Below are 22,624 nucleotides of genomic sequence, written 5' to 3' on the forward strand. Positions count from 1 at the left end.
GAAATTTTTAATTATTATATAAAATTTTCTTACCTTATATTGGATCACCAAGTGTCATTAAGCACTTTTTCTTTCACCTTCTTCCCTTATTTTGTCTTTGATTGAACCCACTTTTTTCACTCTCCACAAACCACCATGGATTGTCATTGTACAGCATCTTGCACCTCCAACATCTTCTCCAATAAAATAAAATAGCTGGTATATCTAGTCTCAACTAGTCCGAAAAAATCTTTCTTTGAATAAAATCAAAATAATGCAAGTGAAGTGTGATGGTTACATACAAATATTTGTATGTCTCTAGCTTAGGCCACTACTATCTTCATCCAATCTATTTTGTCAATGTCTTTTAAAGCATGTACACAACATGGAGTACAAAAAATATGTTTGCAAGCACTCGCAACCATCAAACTAGTCAACTTACAAACAAAAGCCAAATCCATAACAACTTGCATAACATTAGAAGACCCAACCTCCTTTATGGCCTCCTTCAAAAGGGCAAGCTGATAATCAACATCCTTACATTTTCCAGCGCAATCAATAACACTAAGAAAGTATGAAGTATTACGTTTCCCAAAGCAATCAATGGCCCTAAGAAATTATGAACCAACAAGACATGTAACAATAATATTAATGAGTGGTTGATCTTAAATATCGATTTACCCATCCATAGCAATCAAACAACTAGTCCTCATAGATGTTTCTCTCATCTCCTCCATCAATATTTTCACCTTGCAATATTGTTTGTCGAGGAGGAAGGTACACAATCTCTATTCTCCTGAGGGGCATAAGAGTGCCCAATTGCTATTGCATCTTTCAACATACCTTTGAAACAAGGCAACATAGCCAAATGAAATTGGATGGCATGGACATAACAAAACTTGGTCACTAAATCATTGGCTTGCTCATGTTTTTGCAAATTCATTAACCTTGCTACTGTTTTCCCACCTATAGTTGAAGTGGCTTTTCTATTCCCTCTATCATAACTCTTTCCAACTAATAAATTAGAAAGTCATCAATAGAATGCAACATTCTAGATAATGTTTCTTAGTAGTACTAGCACTTTTTCCCTCATTCTTGTTAAATTTGAACCAGAATATATAAAAGAAATCACAAAATTTAAGAATAACAAGGACACAAAAGACAAGGGTAGATGCCTAAAAGAGTGGGTGGGCCCCCCAACTAGCCCAACAAATATATATCATGACGAACACCAATAACACGAGCTGATTGAATACTTGAGTTCTTCCATGCAAGTACTTTTCCATCAGCAAAAGCAACATGATAACCTTTGTCTTCTTATGCAGAAGTAGAAATTAGATTCCTCTTAATACTAGGAACAAACGGTACGTCACTTAAATGAAGAGGAATATCAGAGTCCAACTGAAAAGAAGTAGAACCCGCACCCTTCACAGAATAGCAAGCATCATCACCAATGATAACTTGAAGATGAGAGTCTTTTTCTTTAGAGTTTGAAAGATGCTCACAATAACTAGTGATATGACGAGATGCTCCACTATCTATCAACCATGTATCACTGTTAGTAGGAACATTACTAGAAAGTGCAGAAATAAACAAGAATCCTTCAAAATTTTCACTTGACTCTCTTTGAGGAGAAGGACTCTCAACATCTGCAGCAACTGCTTGGGGCTTTGACCTTGATACACAATCTTTGGCAAAGTGACCAAATTTGTCACATCTGAAGCATTGAATTCTAGAAAGGTCCTTCCTCTTTTTCTTAGCATCAAGGGCAGACTCAAAATCCTTATCTCTAAATCTTTTGAAGTTACCTTTCTTTTCTTTTCCCTTAGATGTGTGAGCAGCTAGAACATGATCATCTGCATGATGAGATTTGCGACCATTGCCTCTAGCTTCTTGTCTGCATTATGCCTGAATGCAATTTTCTCTCAATCTATCAAACTTAGGAAGTTCATCTCTTCCACTAATTCCTCGAATGAAGGATTCCCAAAAGTTGGAAATCCATTCATAGCTAGCATCACCAAGTCTTTGTCAGCAAAAGTCTCCAATTGCACTAAGCTGACCTTTTAACTCTGAAATTTTCATGAAATAAGAAGCAACAGATTTTCCTCTAGCCATTTTCACATGCAACAATTGATGCCTCAGGGTTAGAGCTCTGCTAGTGTTGTTGAATTCATTAAGATCCTTTAGGGTTTGAAACATTTCCTTAGCTGAATCCAACTTAGAGATGATAGGAACCAAATGATCCTTAAAAGAATCAATCAAAATTTTCTTAGCCATGGTCCTATTCTTTCTCCATTGAACTTTCTCTGCATCAACAAAAGGTTCTTCTACATCTTTCGAGACATAGTCAAGGAGATCATTCTCTTCTAGAGTAATCAAAATTCTAAATTTCCAAGAAGAGAAATTTGACAAACCATCTAGTCTATATTCTACTTCCAATCCATTCACCATAATGAATGACTTAGAAAAACAACTGAAAGAAATAAGGTACTTAAAACAAGATTTTGGTTCTGGATTTATCTTATAGACCCGCTTTGATACCATGTTAAATTTGAACCAAAATATATAAAAGAAATCACAAAAATTAAGAATAACAAGGACACAAAAGACTTATCCTAAGAAACCCCTCCGCCTGAGGGTGAAAAACCCAACCCACACAAATATGATCTTTATTTCTATCTCAAAATTAATTACAAGCATTGATAATTCTCAGATTATCATCAATAAGTCCTAAAACACATATGATTCCCATTCAATAGAAAACATACATAACTTCAAGGGAATCAAACAATACACTTCAGATAATGACAAGTCTGAAATATACAACTCAGTACGTGCTCAATCTCAATGACCTACACTCATGTATAATAGCAATTAACTTGCTCAAACGGAACAATAACCTTGCATACATAAAACAAACTGCTGAAAAGAAGAAACTGCACAAACATAGAAATACGATATATATAATATATCGAATAGCAAAGGGAAAGACTCCACGCTGGTAGAGGAAAGGTCACCGACAACCATATAGACACATATACACCACCAACAACCACATAGGCATTACACAAACAGCCATGAGCATTCATATAAACGATAGAAGCATCTCGAATTTGAAACGGAAGCCAACGAAGCAAAGAAGATGAAATAGGGCTAATGGAAGCCTTCAAAAATCAACATGATACATGAAGAGTAAGAGATATCGGCAGATAATAAGAAAACGCCAAATCATTTAGGCTTAGTCATCACATCGTAAAAGTATGAAAGGATACACCAGCACAAACACACATATTCTGAGCATACGAACAAGAAGAAGATCTTGTCAACGCTACATACTTCAACAATTCTCCCCAACCATCTTTAACATTTAAACCTATTATTCCAATTTTATATCTTTACAAACCCTAACCTATGCTTACCCTTACACTAAACGGTGTGCAACCTACTACAACTCCCATGATAATCAATTTTGCAAATGTGGCACAAACAATGCTTGCTCCTCCCTACTATGTTTTACCCTTATTAATGCTTAAATTGGTGGCAAAGTACAAAAGGGTTTTGGAGGGTTGTAAGGGTATTTTGCAAATTTTTGAAGAGTGGCTTAAGGGCATGCAAAACAATCTTGTAGAGTTCCAATAGAACTTGTGTTTGGATTTTCAAAATAATGATCCATTTTGTTTACTTAAACTTCTTCATTGCCCATCTGTAATGTACCCGGACACGTACTACAGCACCCTGTACGGACAACCCAGTGTATGGCAACACAACTCTCCACCCCATACGGACAATCCAACTGCAATGTATGGCAGCACAGCCTCTCCACCCCGTACGGTCGGTCAACAACCTCCCCGTACGGATAACCCACTCTACCGTACGGTCCACCCTGTACGATCAACACCAACACCGTACAACTGGCACAGTGTGGCCTCCTTTTCATACACCCAACAACTCCACCGTATGACCCTCCACCCGTACGCTCCTGCCTTCGATCAATTGACTCTCCTGTGCGAAACTAACAATCTTGGCCTCAAAAAGATGGTTCGTAATATGTTGGACGATATGATTAGTTTAACACAATTTGGCACAAGAATGAACACACCAGACATGCAAGTAGAAATTCAAATGCAATAATGATAGAACTTCAGATTACAAAAGAAATCCCAAACTGAGGCCAGAGCAAAGTAGGGTGAGGAGTTACTCCCACCAAAATTGTGGATGTCAAGTAGGGAGGATCTTCCACCTCCGAAATGGCAGACAACTGAACTCCAACTGGAATTCGCACATACAAGAAAATACCAAATTCGCATCCTACCTACAACTATGCCAAACTCGGCCTTATAAATGGACTCCGGGAAGTTTCCTGAAAGGTTACAAACGACCGACACCAAAAGTTTATTATTTTATTAATTTGGGCCCTTTATTTAGTAATTAAATTAATTAATTAAATAAGTCCTTATGATATTATTTAAAATTTAGGACCACTTAATTAATTAGCTTAATTAAGTCACTTTATTAAAAATGGGGACATTACACCATCTCATTCTGATTCACAATCATTAATGTTAGTAGTGTAGAATTTGTAGTGTTATTGTATGACAACAAATTGAAATTAAAACATATTAAAACTAATTGCAAACCCTCCCTAACAAGCTCATTGTTATTATTATTTAAGATTTAACCTATGAATGAAAAAAAATTATAAAAAAAAACAGCCAAAATAACATACCTTAATGCCAAATGGCTGCTACTGAATCAGATGAAAAATGATATCTTCTTTGTATCGAAGGAAAATAACAGCCTCCAACAAAAGTTGAATAATTTTAACACATTGAATGTTTTCTTTGTGCATTAGGGTGAATAAGGGGTGTGGGAGGGTTTGTGTGGAACAACCCCACACCCCCTTTAAAACACATTAATTTTTTTCCATGTGCCTTTTATTAAAAAAATTAAACTATCAATCATTTCCATAGGGGGCATTTGGTCATCGCCAAAATGGTCAAGGGACATGAGACATCCCTGGCCACCTAGGAGACAACCAAGCGTCCCCTAAGCATTTCCTGTCGTGCCCTAAAATGGGTATGTGTTCTTAAACATTTCTTGGATTTGATTGTTGGAAGGGAGGAGCCAGCTAGGCGATCCCCCAGTCCCTGAAACACCCAAGGGGGGCAGGGACAGGGATTTGAGGGATGGCGATGCATCCCAATGTAAGACAGGCATTTTGACTAAAGTTCCCACTCTCAATGACATCTCATTACAACAGTTATTTGCCTCCAATATGAAATACAAGAGGTTCAAAAAAAATCTAAAAATGATTTTGTGAGAGATTATTTGGGGTAAAGAGAGGAAAAACAATTGACACAAAAAATTTCAAACAAATGCCCCAAAACCCAAAGCATGCACTATAAAAATAACTTCCTTTATATAGAATTTTGCATTTAAGATGTGAAAGTTGATAAGCATGGAGATAGAGAACAAACAGACCACCCTCCACAGCCTCTAGAATGCACCGAGGCATCGTTAATCTTTGCATATTATAAATACATTAAAATAAATGTTTGATACATTCTAGAGGCTGGATAGCCATTCCTCCAAAGAAGAGGAAAAAAAAGTGTTTTTTTTTTTTAAAGTTATGGAAAGCCTTTTACCACTCTGAAAGATACTAATAATACCAGAAAGACTGACAAGAAAATTCTAATATACAAACACCCATTGCTGAAGAATCAAGAGACAAATATTCCCTATTTGTGTACTTATTAAAACGCCAGTTTGATCCGAGGAAAATATAAAATTGAAGTGTGAAATGAACGTATGGTCAGAGGCCTACCCATTAAAGAAGCCTCAAGCATGTGGGTTTTCGAGAGAATTTGATCCGTGGGAGTAATTGCACCAAGCTCCCTGCTCTGACCTTGTATTTTCGCAATGCTATTAATACTAGACCCCAAAATCACAAACATTGTACCTGCAAGAGTCCCTATTACAGCAGACATCCTGCTGCTCGCTCTATAATCAATCCTCCTCACCACCTTGCGGATTGGGGCCACATCAATTGATATTAGCACGGCCACGATGGCCTCGGCAACTACAACCGTGGACAACAACTGAATCATTCTGTACTATTTGGTTCTGGAGATCTTTATCATAAACCTCCCTGTTTGAAAACCAATCTCTTGTATAAGGAACTAAGAATATAGAAGCCTTAACACGGCGATTACATGTTGCTTCTCTTGTTCAGTTATTCCACACTTTTGAAACTGTTCAAGGTCAGCTTCCTTTCGCCCCACCTTCCATTCTCCCTTTCACCTTTTTATGGCCCCATATGCTCTGCTGTTCCAAAACGAATGGGGAAAACTCTGAAAGTACCGAATCTCTTTTGTTGTTTTTCCCTCTTTTTTCTTGGTTCGGGATCAAGTGCGGAAGATTTAATTTAACCAACGTGCAACACAACTAGTCAAAGTTTCTAGACGTACACTGAAGGAGACCAGCTGGCCGAACATCGTAAGGTGCAGATTCATTCCGGAGATATTGGAGTACATCTCTACCGTCCCGTAGCCACTGTACGCTTCTGTTCTTAAGGGTTGTATGAATAAGTTGGAAAACTTTTAAAATTATTATTTTTTAAACAAAAGGGAGGAGGGGATAATCTACATTGATTTCCTGACAATGATATCTTGGTTTTTTAATGTTAGTTCTTCTAATGAAATTTTAGAAAAAAAAAAAATTTAAATAATTAATTTTTAAATAAAAGGGAGGAGGGGATAGTCTACATTGTTTTCTTGACTATAATTTGTTGGATTTTTATGTTAGTTTTTCTAACGAAATTTTAGAAAATTATTTTATTTTTTATTATTTAGTCACACAAATTATTCTTTTCAATTTTGATGTTTAATTTATAAAAAATTTAATAAAGAATTAATTTATTTTTATTTTTATTTAAAAATATAAATTTTATTTGAAGTGTGATATTTTTTTAAAAGGTAGTAAAGAGATAGTAAGGAATTTAGATAATCTAGAGGGATGTTCTTTGGCTACGGACAATTAAAGTTGTTGATATTTAAGATGGAAATGGAGATATTGTGATAGATCTATACATTGTAAGATTATATCATATAATAATATTTTTGTATATAGTCTTATAAATGAAATGTTTATAAGATATCTATTTATTGTTAGGTATTTATCTAACTTATTCTTTTTATGAAAGGATAATCAATACATTAATATATAGATATGAAAAATGAAAAAACACGTTACTATATTTGAAAAAAAATATCTTAATAAAAAATTCATAAAGAGTTGGAAAAAATTGTGACAACCAAAGAACCAAATACAAATATCTATTTTCATCTGTAAAAATCAACCATTACACAAAAACAACAAATTATAATAACAAATTCAATAATCATGAAATTAAGAATCCATTAAAGCAAAGATAGTAGGTATTCTCAACAACCATCAAATCAAATCTGAAAAACATCAGTGGTATCATTAAAAATGATCAGAGAATTCTGAAATACAGGCACCAATGGCTGAACAAACAAAACACAAATCCTTCCCTTCTGGGTAAATTTGGGGCATTTGCTGTGAGGAAAACAAAAAATTGAAGTGAATGAATACAGAGTGAAAGGCATTATGCATACCCATTAGAGAGGCCTCAAGCATGTGGGTTTTCATGAGAATCTGATCAGTGGGAGTAACTGCACCAAGCTCTCTGCTGCGACCTTGTATTTTCATAATGCTGGTAATACTGGAACCCAAAATCACAAACATCGTGCCTGCAAGAGTCCCTATCACAGCAGTAAATCTGCTGCTTGATGCATAATTAATACTCCTTGCCACTTTGCTGATTGGGGGCAGATCTAATGAGACAAGCACGGCCACCATGCCCTCCCCAATCACAACCATGGTCAACAACTGGATCATTCTTTACTGTTTTGGTTTCTGGAGATCTAGACCATGAGCTTCGCTGTTTGAATAATGATCTCTTGTCTAAAGAGATGAAGAATAAAGAAGCCTTAGCAGGGGGGATTAGATTTCCTTCTGTTTCTTTACTTCTAGTTATTCCCTGCTTTAAATTGTCTTCAATTCATTGCCTAACCTCCATTCTCCCAGCCACTTTGGATGGACCCACATGCTCAGCTGCTACAAAATGAATGGGGAAGGCTCTGAAAATATCTGTTTGGTAGTTTTTAACTTCTTGTGTTCAAGGTCAAAGATAAAAAGTTTTGTTTACCGGGTGTAACTTAACTAGTCAAAAGGTTTTTATTGAATATAATGCCTTCCCTAAGGTGCTTAGATCACCGAAGAGTGTAAGGTGTAGATTCAGTCTTGAGAGGCCAGATCTTTATAAGATGTTTATTTATTGTTAGTTTCATTATCAATGTGTTTTTTTAATGAAAGAATAATATATATTATTTATAGAAAGGGAAAAGATATGTTGCTGTTTACAAGAAATATCATTGTTTGTTTTTTGTTAGATTTTTTTTTTTGTTTTATTGTTTTTCAAGTATTGTAGATTAATTACATATAATATGATTGATATTAATCATATTATGAGTTGTGTGAAATAGTTGGAGATGGGTTAAGATATCATAATACATCCACCCATTTTAGGAGAGGCCCTAGTATTGATGGTGGAGATGAACATATCATGTGAAAGTAGTGGCATTGCACCACAAGTCAATCAAAGTTATAATTTTTGTATGTCAATATCTATCTTAGAATTAGAAAAGAGACCTTGATGAGGAATTTAAGAGAAAATAATATCTTGATATTTATGTTTGTGGAAGAGACCACACTCTAGTACAAGAAGTGGGAACACTCTTTCAACAAGTTAGTTAGAATAATAAATAGTTAAAGCCAATCATTAAACGTGAGAACACTCTTTCAACAAGTTAGATAGAATAATAAAGAGGCACAAGCCAACCATTAAACAAAAGAAATGAATTATAATAATCAATTAGATGATTTTATAATTAACAATTTACTAAACACCCAACTATCTAAAAAGAATGAGAGACTTAAATCATTTACCTCAAATATATTTTATATATTCAACTATAATTAATACAAAGATTGATTATTTATCTTGAGTATATATGTATGATAGAATAATTAATTGTTTGCCTTGAAGTTGTTTTACAAATATGATCATCTTTCTAAATAACAAAATTACAAAGATGAATAGTATTATTAAAGATTTGGGGATGACCCCACAGTGCAACGGTGTTGCAACTCTGTGTTGATACGGAGGTCCTAAGTTTGATTATTCAAACTCGTTTGCTGAAGCATGGTGGTATCAATGCAGTTTGGTCGTGCAGGTGTCCACTGACAAGGTGACATGGCACAATGACCAACGCGTAGGTGTTCATATCCCCATCAATGCCAACACGGATGAGGCATTGGTGTTCGATTGTTCGACAGGATGGTCTTGCGAATTAAGGTGCATCAAACGGTGGATAAATGACCCCGCAGTGCAACGGTGTTCGATTGTTCGACGAGCTGGTCTAAATAACAAATTACAAAGATGAATAGCATTATTAAAGATTTGGGGATAACCCCGCAGTGCAACAGTGTTGCAACTTCGTGTTGATACAGAGGTCCTGAGTTCAATTCTTCAGACTCGCTTATTGAAGCATGGTGGTACCAATGCAGTTTGGTCATGTAGGTGTCCGCTAACTAGGTGACATGGCACAATGACCAACGCAGGGGTGTTCATATCCCCATCAATGTCGACACGGATGAGGCGCTGGTGTTTGATTGTTCGATGGGCTGGTCTTGCGAATCAAGGTGCATCAAATGGTGGATAAATGACCTCGTAGTGCAACGGTGTTTGATTGTTCGACAAGCTGATCTAAATAACAAAATTACAAAGATGAATAATATTATTAAAGATTTGGGGATGACCCCTCAATGCAACGGTGTTGCAACTTTGTGTTGATACGAAGGTCTTGAGTTTGATTCTTCGGACTCGCTTGTTGAAGCATGGTGCTATCAATGCAATTTACTACTAAAGTGTATAGGTGTGCTTATGTATGTCATCCTAATTGAAATGTGCTTGATGATGATCACGTGCAATCAAAAAAATACTGGACACTTAAGCTTTTGAGGAGAAGATTGATTTGGTTTACAAGCATCATTGAATCCATTATAAACATTTTGATGAAATCAAAATCATTGATTTTATTAAACTAGACAATTTTGATCCAATGCAATGATGAACAATGGAGATGAGGAGGCCAACATTGCAAGATGAGAGAATGAGTTTTTTAGATCTACTGAGAAATAGAGAATGACTTAGCAAGACCTTCAAGCATGAGAACCTAATGCTTTCGATCATGACTAGAAGAATGGCATTTGTTTATTTAATTTTATAATTCTTTTGATGTCATGCTTTATGATCTATACAATTTAATTTTTGTATACAGATTTTGAAGCCTGCATACTAAACTTTGTACAGTTGATGTATCCATGATTACGCAATATTTAATCTGACATGATTATGCCTATGCTTGAGAAGAAGACTGATGTAGTTTCCATATAATCATTGACTCTCTTATAAACAATTTGGTGAAATCATGATCATGGATACCATCAAAATGGATAAGTTTGATCCAACTCAATAATGAACAATTGAGACGAGGAGGCCAACATTGCAAGATGAGAGATTGGGTTTGTTAGATCGAGAGAGAAATAGGAAATGAGTTAGCTCAACCTTGAAACACAGACATAATGCACTCAATCATGACCTAAAACATGTCATTTGTATTATATGATTTTACGTTTTTTTTATGCATGCTTTATAGTCCATGCAATTAAGTTTGTGTATATAGACCTTGAAGCCTAGTTACTAAACTTGTGCAATTGATGTATTTATGATTATGTAATACTTAACCTGACATGATTATGCCTATGTTTGAGAATAAGATCGATCTAGTTTACATGCAATCATAGACTCCATTATAAACAATTTGGTGAAATCAAGATCATGGATACCATCGAACTCAATAAGTTTAACCCAACTCATTAATGAACAATTGAGATGAGGAGGCCAACATTACAAGATGAGAGATGGAGTTTGTTACATCTAAAGATAAATAGAGAAAAATAGAGAATGATTTAGCAAGACCTTCAAAGTAGACGACATAATGCTCTCAAGCATAACTTAATGCATTCCATTTGTATTATATGATTTTACATTTTTACATGACATGCTTTATAATTCATAGATTTTGAAACTTACATATACTAAACTTTGTGATACTTAATCTCATACCAAATTATGTCTATATGGATGACTATTAAATTAATTTGTCGTGAAACCAAAAAAAATCTCCCCATAACTTCTAAACAATTTACTAAAGAATTTGTTGAAAATATCTATACAACAATTCATATTACACCCATACTGAAAGTTGAAAGTTGAAAGTTGAAGTGAAATGAATGCATAGTGATCTAGGCATACCCATTAGAGAGGCCTCCAGCAAATGGGTTTGCATGAGAATCTGATCAGTAGGAGTAGTTGCACCATGCTCCCTGCTGCGATCTTGTATTTTCATAATGCTGCTAATGCTAGACACCAGAATCACAAACATGGTGCCTGAAAGAGTCCTTATCACAGCAGTCCTCTTGCTGCTCTTTGCATAATCAAGCTTCCTCGCCACTTTTCTGACTGGGGAAACATCTACTGTCATAAGTATGGCGACAATGCCCTCCATAACTACTATGATACTCAACAGTGGGATCATTTTTTACTGTGGGGTTTTGGAGAGTGAAGAACAATACCATTCACCTCCTTGTTTGAATTACAGTATCTTATATTGGGAGAGAAGAATAAAGAAAGCTTAGAACAGGAGATTTCCTTGTGCTTCCTTCCTTGTTCATCTTTGAGATTCCAAGCTTTTGAATTTTATCTTCAATTCTTGCCGACTCTCTGTTTTCTCAGATACTTTGTATGGCCCCACTTGCTCTTTGCTTCAGAATGAGGGGAGAATGCTATGTGAAAGTCTTTTTTTTACAATTTAATATATTGCACTTTTATTGAAAAGTGATGAATAGTTTTATTTTTTTTATTGAATAAAATTTATAATTGATTATAATTGAAAAATTAAACTCTTATCAATTTTACATCTCATCATTGTCAACAATTAGAAAACTTCAATTCAAGGTTCTTATCAATAAGTGAGTTTTTTTTAAGATCATTATCAATAAATTGGGAAATTGTTTTTTAATTTTTTTATTCAAGAGATTTGAACTCAACATCTTATAGGTGTCTACAACATGACAGTGTCATTACACCAAATGCCCTTCAACTTAATTAACGAGGTACTTGGGAATAAACTACATTATCTCATCTCCAAGAGAACCATAGGAATAGATTTTTACTAAACTATTTGAGAGTTGGGAATTCTCATCAATTAAACCATCATTTTTAATTTTTAGGGTAAAATTAAATTTTGATAAGAATTTTTGTTTTTAAGTATGTTAGCATTTTTATAACTTAGGTAGTCTTCAGTATGTAGTTTTTTGATAAATTTGAATTATGATTTAGAATTGAACATTTGAGGTGTAAGAGCAATCTTATACCAACTAAAAATGTGTTCTTAATATTTGTTTCTTCCTAAGTCATTCAGAAAACTTCAATTATTTTTCACTAATTGAAGTTTTTTAGATCGTTATTAATAAATTGGGAGACTTTTTTATTTTGTTATTGAGGAAATTTGTACTCAACATCTTATAGGTGCCTACAATATGACTATGCCATTACACTAAATGTCCTTCAACTTAAATTTTGTTAAAGTTTGGTAATAAGATACTAGGGGATAAGCTACATTATCTCCTCTCCAAGAGAACCACATAAATAGATTTTTACTAAATTATTTGAGAGTTGGACATTATCATCAATTAAATCGTCTTAAAATATTATGGTGAATCTTAAATTTTTATAAAAAAAATATATATTTAAGTATGTTAGTATTTCTATATGTTATATTGTAATCATTTGTTATGTTGTTATTTAAATATTTTTTAAAACTTACATGGTCTTTAGTGTGTAGTTTTTATATAAATTGGAATAATGATTTGGAATTGAACATCTTGAGTGTAAGAGCATCTTACATCAAGTGAAAATATTTTCTTAATGTTTGTTTATTTTGTAGGCACTTCTTTAATTTTCCAAACATTTTCAATATTTTGAATCAGGTTTGAAGTACTTCATATCACCACGTTTTTCTTAAGTTTAGAGGTTCATATCTATAATTGCATGCATACTAAAGCAATTAGTGACACCATAAGGCACCACAATTTATAACTATTAGTTGGAGTTGGAGTTATAGGTCACACCATGTCTCCAAAATGTTCCATTCTTTTTTAATGAATTCTTAATCATCACATGTGTGTTTTTATTTGAGGAGTTAGTTGGGGCTAGCACCAAGTTAATTATTGTATATTAGGAACTAATCCGAACAATGTGGCAAGCATTTAAAACTTGCACTAGTTCTTAAGGTTGCACATGTACTTCATTATAGGTCTTAAGAGAGGTTATATATGAATCTCCATTAAATTTGAGGACTTCTAGTTCCAAGTGTATTGAAAGGGATAATACTACACATTACTAGCAATCTTGCATGCAACACAATGATGGTGTGTAGACTTATAAGGTCGGTTGATGAGAAAAATATTTGGTTTTTCAATCTTTGATCCATATCACATTAATCCATGGATGTATATCATGTTTTCACCTATCACACTTCATTCTACATCTTCTATACAAAGAGAGGCCCGATATGATTTGAGGCTACATAGAAACAAGGAAGACATGGAAAGAGAGAGGGAGATAGAGAAGCAGTATAGGAATTAGAGGAAAGGGAATGAGGCATATGATGACAAGTTGAACAAGATCAAGAAGAAGGAAGAAACACACAAAGTGATATCAAAATATTTGGTTTGCAATTCAAGGCTTGTGCCTAGCATGTAATGCAATGTTTATGAAATTATGTTAACCAAATAAAATTGTTTTTAATAAGTTAATTTTATTAATTTCTATAATACTTTTAAAAGGTTCATATTTGAAAGATCCATTGGTGCAAGGTTAGATGGTCCTTAAATGGAGTAGTTGACCTGGTTTGCCTTGAGAATCTCATCTTAAAATAGTGGAACAACTATATAGTTTAAGATTTGAAGTCATTTGGTTGTATATCTTGTCCTCCCTAACTTTTTCTCTTTCCTTTTAAATTTTACTTCCACAATATAATAATTATGAAAATTCATAATTTGACAATTATCTAAAATGAGCATTAAAAATCATAAAATTGTTAGTCTCATTAAATCTCCAAAGAATTTTGAGTAATACCAACTAAAAAAATCTATGAAACCTACGAAACTATGTTATAAGTGTCAAGTATTTTAGGGAGTTGTAACATAACCTTTCAAGAGTTATCTTCAAACCATAATATTTTATCAATATATCAACATTGACTAGGGTAAAATAACTCTAAGAAGATTTTAGTTTTGAATATTTATGGCATTAATTTAACCAAATTAATATATATTATTGCTTATTGGTAGCTAAATATAGTCACTCAAATCATAAATTTTACATGATTATATAAAATTGAAAGTGTAAAAAAATTCTAATCCAAACAATGATTTTTTTTTTTTTAACTAGAACATGAGAAAGGAGAAGACTACAACACTAAAGGCTTAATTGAGAAGCTATATTTCTTAGAAAAAATAATCATAACCTATTGATATGTGTGTGTGAGAAATATAAAGATACATCTTGGTAGTTATAATAAGCACAACCATTCATCTTCTTTTCACTCATCCATTGTGCTTTATTCTTATATTCCAACATTTTTACCAATTAAACTATGATCTTTTAAAAGTATAATTATATACAATTGTTTATTAATTTTTTAAAATTTAGGTGGTCCCTTTTATTTTTTTAATAAGCGCAATACATAAGTGTGAACCTTCTCTTAAAATAGTGGAGCAACCATAGTTAAGGATTTTGAAATTTCAAATGTCATGTCAAATGTATACGGAAAGAAGAGATGAAGCTATGTAGTTATTGCTTGACCACAAATTTTCCACATGTTATACAATTTTTCTTTCCTCACAATGAAATTACTTGCACAAGAGAGAATATAATAAGAAATACTTCATAATATATAATATAAATTACTTGTCAATCCTTGATAATAATAAGAAACTTTTGGAGGTAACCCACAAAAGTATTCAATAAGAATATAGTTTGTAATAGATAAAAATATACAAATAAGTACCACCAATATATACACTACTAATGTTATGAAAACTACCTAGGCTAATCCTGCTACTAATATAAAATTATAGAATTTATATGACTTAATTAACGGTTATGCTACTCAGAAGTCAACCACATATATCCCAATGTATGTTATGAATTAAGGGAATAACATGTCTCTCCCTCTAAAATCAATATTATCCTTAATTCTGATGCTCCTAATATGCTTATGCAAGAATGCTTCATCCTCCCATGTTACATCTGCATTGGTCAAATTCTTCCACTTGATCAAATACTATCTAATTTCGTCCATGTCTACAACTTCTTATTGTGTGCCTTAAGGATTCCCTCATGTTCCAAAATTATTCAAACTTGTATGTTATACCATCATTCTTTTATAAACATGAGAAGAGTTATAATACTTAAGTAAAATATTGTTATCCTTCTTTAGTTGTTTTATTAACATTTGCTTGTATGATTATAATTTCACAAAGATTGATTATCCCACTTCAAAATTTATTTCACTATGGTTCTCATGAAATTTTTACTTCAATTTGTTGTATGTCATTGCCAAGTTCTCCCTAAGACTAGGCATTACATCTTGCTAGTTTTGAATGTGTTCTTCAATTGTTATACAATTTTATATATCCTTGTAGAGGAGGTGATGGATGGTGAATGATACCCATATAGCACAAAAATGGAGACATCTTGGATGAAGTGTGGAAAGAAGTGTTATACACCCCTTTTTCAATGGCAACCATTGTATCCATCTATCCTATTTATTTGAATAAAAACAATAGAGATAACCCTCCAAACACTTGTTGAATGCCTCCACTAATACATTTGGCCTCAAATTCCGACAGAGGTTTCCGATAGACAAGGCATTTTGTGATCAATTTTTTTATTTTTATTTTTAAATGCCTAATAACGTCGAAATGCCAATGACATTTTCTGACGAAGCCCGTTTTAGTCGAAATTTCGACGACCACAGGCATTATTTAAAAAAAAAAAGTGCGGGTTCATTTGAAAACCACGCGTGATGGATTGAATTAACTCTCGACTTCCTCTACCTCTGCCAATTCCTTTGTTTCTCTTGCCTCTTCCTTTTCCTCTGCCTCTACAAATTGGGTTTGACGTGTCCTTCTCCCTTTAACTCTTGACTTCCTAATTAACAACAATAGATTTATAGTTGAGTGTTTTGTTATCTTTAAAGCCTAGCAGGGATATAGAAGGATTTGGTTTTAAATTTCTCTTGAACAAGACTATCACTTCAAGGGCATCTATATGAATTATCTTTTCTTGGTCTGGTTATCTTTTCCTGGTTTAAAATTGGGTTGTGTAGCAAGTGATATCGAAGGATTGAGTAGCTAGTTTGGAGGGTATCGAACTATTGGAAATGGCGAAATTCCTATAGATTTTCACATGCCTGTAAATTCCTGTGGACTTGCAGGTTGTGTGTTTGAATCATGTAAAGTTGGTTGCAGACAAGTTCATTTCAGAGTATGTGTCTCGTAAATTTGAGCTTCTCATCCTACCGTTATGTTCTCATTTATCTGTTTTTCTTTACTTTCCTAATGTTGCAGTTCCTAATTATTGAAAAGTTTTCCAATTATCGATTATGTTAGATAAAGGCTAAAAGTATTGTATAAAAATTAAAAAATAAGTAAACCCTATTTACTATACCAGAATCGGGACATAAGCAGCAGTGATGTCCACATATTTATCTAAGTGGTGTTACAAAATAGACTTCAACTTCCAAGTTTTCTCAAATCCACAGAAAAATCTTTTAAAATCAAATAAGGTGATAAGCATTTGAATCTTCCATAGTTCAATTTGGCACCAGTTGTAGAGTGTGTTGGGATTGAATCTAACAGTTGGAAATTTTGCTTGAATGCCCCCTTGTGCATATAGCCTTATTTTGCCCATCATATATAATAGGTTTGAGAAATCTTTAAATGGATCCCCCTCGATCAAATTTGTCTTGGTGTCGTTCCTCTTCATTCCACCTGCTATTATCATATGTTGAAAGTTGCAAAAGCCCAAACAATTCTTTGTCCGGGAAGGTTTTAGTCATTTTTCTCACTTTTTTTGGAGTTGCAGACTTTTTGTTGACTATTGGACTTATTCTAATTGTCTAATATCCAGTTCCAACTGTTAGTCCCACATGGAAGTTGTTGGTTCCCAAAACCACATATTGGAAATCAAAGAGTTTTGCCACTTCTCTTGATGAATTCTGAATCAGACTTGGCCAACAAACGGGAATGATCGATAGATCAAATTCCCCTACACTTCAGGCTTCGCTAAACCAAGGCGGGTGAACCTATATCTAAAACCTAAAACTGTAGGTTAAAGACTTTTATATAGAGAACTTAAGAAATTAGGTGACTTCAAGATGGCAATTGTTCCTAAACCCAATCTTATTATCTGAAAAACTGTAACTGCTTACTTGTTAATGAATGTTTATTAAGTAGCGATTGTATGAATGAAAAATATGATTCCTTAATGAAACTTGTTTTGGAAATACTTGATTCAAATATATAAAATCAATAAAAGACCAGTGCCTTGATTCCTTACTGGTTTCATATCATTTCAAATGAAAAATCCTACGTTTAACCTTAGAGATAGTTTGAATAACTTGTTAATAAAACAAGATCATCATCTCAAAGGCTTCCATAAGAATTGCAATTAAAATGTGACATCCAGTTAGTCTTACTGAATTTAACTTTACTTTGAAAGACCAATAAGACAATTCAAAGTTTGCCAACCAATCCTTCAAATAGATATTCAAACTGAAAATCAATTTGAAGTACAACAACATAAGATTGCACAATGAAACAACCTATGTAAATAGATTTATCCAAGGAACTAATCAATCTATTGAAAATACAGATACCACCATGAATGAGAAACACTTGAATCTTTATATTGAAAATAAAATACTTAAACTAGTTGATTTCAGTGCATATCCTCCATCAACTTGGTACTTCCAGACAACAAGTTCATAAGAACATAAATAGAGATTGTCTTGATAAAAAAAACCTATAAACTTGTGATATTTGTCTCTCCTAAAAGATCCTCCACATATAGATGAGGATTTGGTTTGAAAAATAAAATGAAAGGGCATACCCTTTCATTAAACTAAAATTAACAAAAAACTCACTAGAAACTAACTACCTAAAAACTGCCCTAACAAACTAAAACTATAAAATACAATGTCACATCTTTAAACATCTTTTGATATCTATGGCTGGTCTCCAAGAATTTGATCGCACTTCTAAATGTGCTTCAAATATCCCTCTGATTTGTAGGTATCTACATCATAGATAATATCTCTGACCACAATCTCCAAAGTGATGAAGTTTTCCATCTGCTCGATTGTCTCTGTCATGTCAAGTACATCAAACCGGGCAATGTTAAGGGAAGCACTGAGAAGACTTTGGCACTCCACAATCCATTTATCCTTATCCATAATCTGTCCATTCTGATCTTCAGTTTTTGGAAAACCATGTTGTACTATTTCCTTACATTCATTAAATTCATTTTGCAATTCTGTGTCAAAGTCTTCATGCTTTTTCAATAGCTTTTGTATTCCTTTAATGACTTCAACATTTGTATTGGCCATTGTCTTATCATGCAACAAAGTTACTAGTCTGTTATAAATCTGGTTGTGAGATATTTCATTATCCATATTCTTTTGATAAACAACCCATAAATCTCCAAGGAAACCCTGCAATTTTTCAAATCTCTTAGTCAATAAAACAGAGGTTGTGTCAGCCGTCACACTCTGCATTTTCCTTTTCAAATTTTTATTTTCCAGTTGCACTTCCTCACATTTCTTTTTCCATTGAGACCCATCATGGATTTGTGGCACAGGCTGTCCTCCTCTTTTTAGCAATTCTTCATATAATCCCTTAACTGATCTCTTTCTTTGATCACTTTGACCAATTGTGCTTTATTAAATTTTGAAATATCAATACCCATGTCAGCAGTAACAATGGGATCTACTTCACCAACTTTCAATTTCATCATGTGACCAAAGGCTTTATCCACATCAATGATTTTTGGCCTCTTATTTGGAGGGTAAAGAGCCCATAAAAGAAAAGCCTATTCATTCTAGTCAAATCTAGAGCTGACATACACATTATTTACCCCTTGAATGTCTAATTTAAAATCCTTATTCTCAGAATGTAACATGCTATAAAAAATAAATGATGCACTCATGTCCCATCCTGAAAAGATAATGATGCCTGCTTCACTAAGAGCCTCTCTTCCCCTTTGAGGGGTTATAGTAGTCAATTCTAAACCGATTTCTTCCTTTAGTTTTGTTAGTGAACATATTTGCTCTTTGTTTTTAAATGATTAATCTTATACTCTGTTACCTTATTCTAAGAACAAATGATTCACTGAACAGTTGGCTAAGTGTTGTTCAAATCACTTCCCTCTGAATTTTTGCATGGGTATAGCTCCCTATCTTGGTTTTTCATGAAATGTATTTTATTTTTATTTATATCTGAATGAAAGCTTTTAACTAGAAAGTGTGTAAGGCCGCCTATTTCATTCTTGGATGAAAGGCTGCAAATTTTCTCATGTCTCATAAACAATGAAAGCTATTTCCTTAATTCTCAAAGCATGTAACTACAGCAACTGAAACAAAGTTCAATATACTTCTTCCACCTAAACTAATAAAAGACGAACAAATTCAAGGAAAATAAATCTGCCCTCAATCATGAATCTTTTCTAGAGTAAACAACACATTCAAAGGAAAGAACATCAGAGGAATAATGAAATACTGCAATGAAATGATCAATTACTGTTACTTGATCGGATGAACATATGCAAAGACATGTTATCTATTTGGATTCAAAATACAGAAATCTTTCTTCTCCCCAAAAACAATATGATCAGATTTCATATATATATCCTTATGCAACAAAGGCACAAAAATATATCTGCCAATCTTTTTCCAAAATAGATCCCAATCATCTGATTCTTCCTTGATTAAGAACAGAAAATACCAAAAACAAAAACTTCAGTCGAAGTTCACAAAATTAGTTACTAAAATCTAACCCGTCTACCATCTGTTTTACTTTATTTATAGTCTAAACAGGGGAGGTCTCCCTGAAAACTCGACCACTCCCCGATAAAACAGTTACGAAACCAACAAAAAGTATTTTGGGACAGATGTCTCGAATTTTTTGCACAACTATGAAAAAAATGTTTTAAAAATAAAGGAAACTAGTCCTAAATTGATGCATTATGTCATATTCCATCATTGTCATCTTCTCCGTCTTCACATGCGTCATGAGCAGTTGTGAGTTCTTGAACCATGGATTGGCTCGGGACTTTCATTGCATTGAGTTTCGCCTTTGCCACCTCTTTATTCCACTTATGTTGCACCATCTTCTCTGAGTGTTTCGGCAACTGATTATTCCCAATGAAAACCATAGATTCGATCCTAGCCACCTTGGTTATATCCTCCGACGTGAAGCTACTCTTGACTCTGATCTTCTCCATGTTCAACCAAAAAGATTTGATTGCTTCCTGTGTGTTTGAACCGCAGATTCCTAACTCCTAGTCATGATCGGGATTAACCACTTTATTATCCTTGACTATACTACTTTGCAAATCCTGGAGTTCATAGACAGAGGTTCTTGCATCCGTGATCACCGACTGAAAGGTAAGCACTCGCCACATTATAGTTTTCTTCAACACGAAAAGTTGGCATTCATTGGCCACCAGCTTAATTGAATGTTCTGTCAGAAACCTGGTTGTCCCATATTCTTCGATTTTGGCAAACAGAGGCAAGACATTTTGCCATTTGTGCTCTTCTTTCTCCCATGGTACAAGCTGGTTTGGGATTTTAGAAATCAAGCTCTGTACTTCATCACACAATTTTCGGGAGTCGGTAATGTACTTTTCACCGTCTTTGATTATTTGTTCAATCCACTTCTCAATCGCTTCAGCGATGCTCTTAGCTCGTTGAACTTGCTTCATCAACTTCTTGTTTTCCGGAGAAGTTGGGTCAAAATTCTAAGTGGCATGGGATATTGGAATTGCTCCAAGGCAACCGATACTATTGATGAACTGAGCCAAAACACTTATGTGTCTTTTAAGTTCTCTTTTCTCCCGTCCATCCTTCTCTGAGCGGGTAAGCATTTTCTTTGCTGACACTTGGAAAAAATGGTTATCTGTATCTATGCTCATCTTTCCCAACTCTACTTTTGTGATCTCAAAATCATCAGGACCAGCCTCTCAGTTTTCATCTTTCGGCTTGTATGAGGCAATTTCGGCCATCCATTTTCCAGTTTCTTCGTCATTGTTTAGGTGAGCAGTGGTCTTGAACCTTTTTGGCTTTGGATTCTTCTCGGAGTACTTAGCAACCATTTCTTGAATCGGAATGGTCACAGGAAGAAAGCTCCTTTTCTTGTTCATTGAGGTTGTTAACCATTTAGGGGTCACAGCGGAATGAGTAGTTCCTTCAATCATTTTTGGTGGTGGCGTCATTGCCACAGTCACTGTTTGGGAGTCTAGAGTACAAGCAACTTCACCATCCAAATCTTCAATTTCAAAAATCTGAGCCTCAAGCACGACTTCTTTTACTCCCATATCCTTGACCTGGTCCATCTTCCTCTGGGCGACACTACGTGGTCAAGTATGCCGAGGGGTACTGAAATCCAGAGTTGGGCTAGACCCGCGTCTAGGCTGAGACAACTTGGTATCCTCACCTGCACGAACAGGAGCACTATTAGAAGGACGTTTTGGTGAAGATAGAGAATCCTTATTATTTCTTGCAGAAAGGGACTTGCACTTGACTTTATTGCTTTCTTTTTAGCCACCCATGCCATGGTTCTTTCTAGAACTCGTTCGGTCCTCAATTGTATGTCATCATTTTCCTCCTCATCCCAATTAATTGGGAGCGTTTCAGTCTCTGCATGGGCTAAATATCCTGGTTCAAACAATTCAAGATAATCCTCTTCAAGCCCTTTAATGTCTAACTTTATTTGCAAAGAGACAACTTGTTCTAGCACCAATCTCATGTTTTCCCTTTTGAAAACTTCAAGTTCATCTGTACAGTCTTCCCAAAAATCTTCTAACTGTGGCATGGGAAGATAAGGCATTAAGCCAAGGCTCCGAGAAAATCCCTTATTGTCAAACCCTTTCCTTTCAGAATACTAAGAGAAATTAAAATTCCTAAGGTCTGCTCCTATACTTAGTGCATCAGACATTGAATTACAAGACAACACTCCCAATTGTATTGGAAAATGACCTTCCCACTTGTCCTTAGGCTGTGCCTTCTTGATCACATAGGTCAGTTGCCTGCATACTTCTGCTAGAACAAAACAATCAGAACAAAAGTGGGGGAGCTTGAAGGGTTCCTCTTCA

The 22,624-nt window shown here is 34.3% G+C and overlaps 1 protein-coding gene across 3 annotated transcripts in view; it reads right to left on the reverse strand.

Moving 5' to 3' along the window:
* The window catches only part of LOC131044702 (uncharacterized), a 28,698-nt gene extending 16,942 nt beyond the window's left edge, over positions 1 to 11,756 (reverse strand). The window contains exon 1 of one of the 3 annotated variants that reach the window (XM_057978084.2): positions 11,441 to 11,756. In XM_057978084.2, coding sequence (XP_057834067.2) covers positions 11,441 to 11,723 — 283 coding nt within the window. In that variant the 5' untranslated portion in view covers positions 11,724 to 11,756. Of the gene's footprint in view, positions 1 to 5,803; positions 6,486 to 7,616; positions 8,121 to 11,440 lie in introns of those variants that run through there. The other 2 variants (XM_057978082.2, XM_057978083.2) reach the window with 2 other exon arrangements.
* Positions 11,757 to 22,624: the final 10,868 nt, after the last annotated feature.

Source organism: Cryptomeria japonica, chromosome 3, assembly GCF_030272615.1.
Source record: "Cryptomeria japonica chromosome 3, Sugi_1.0, whole genome shotgun sequence".
Taxonomy (NCBI): Eukaryota; Viridiplantae; Streptophyta; class Pinopsida; order Cupressales; family Cupressaceae; genus Cryptomeria; species Cryptomeria japonica.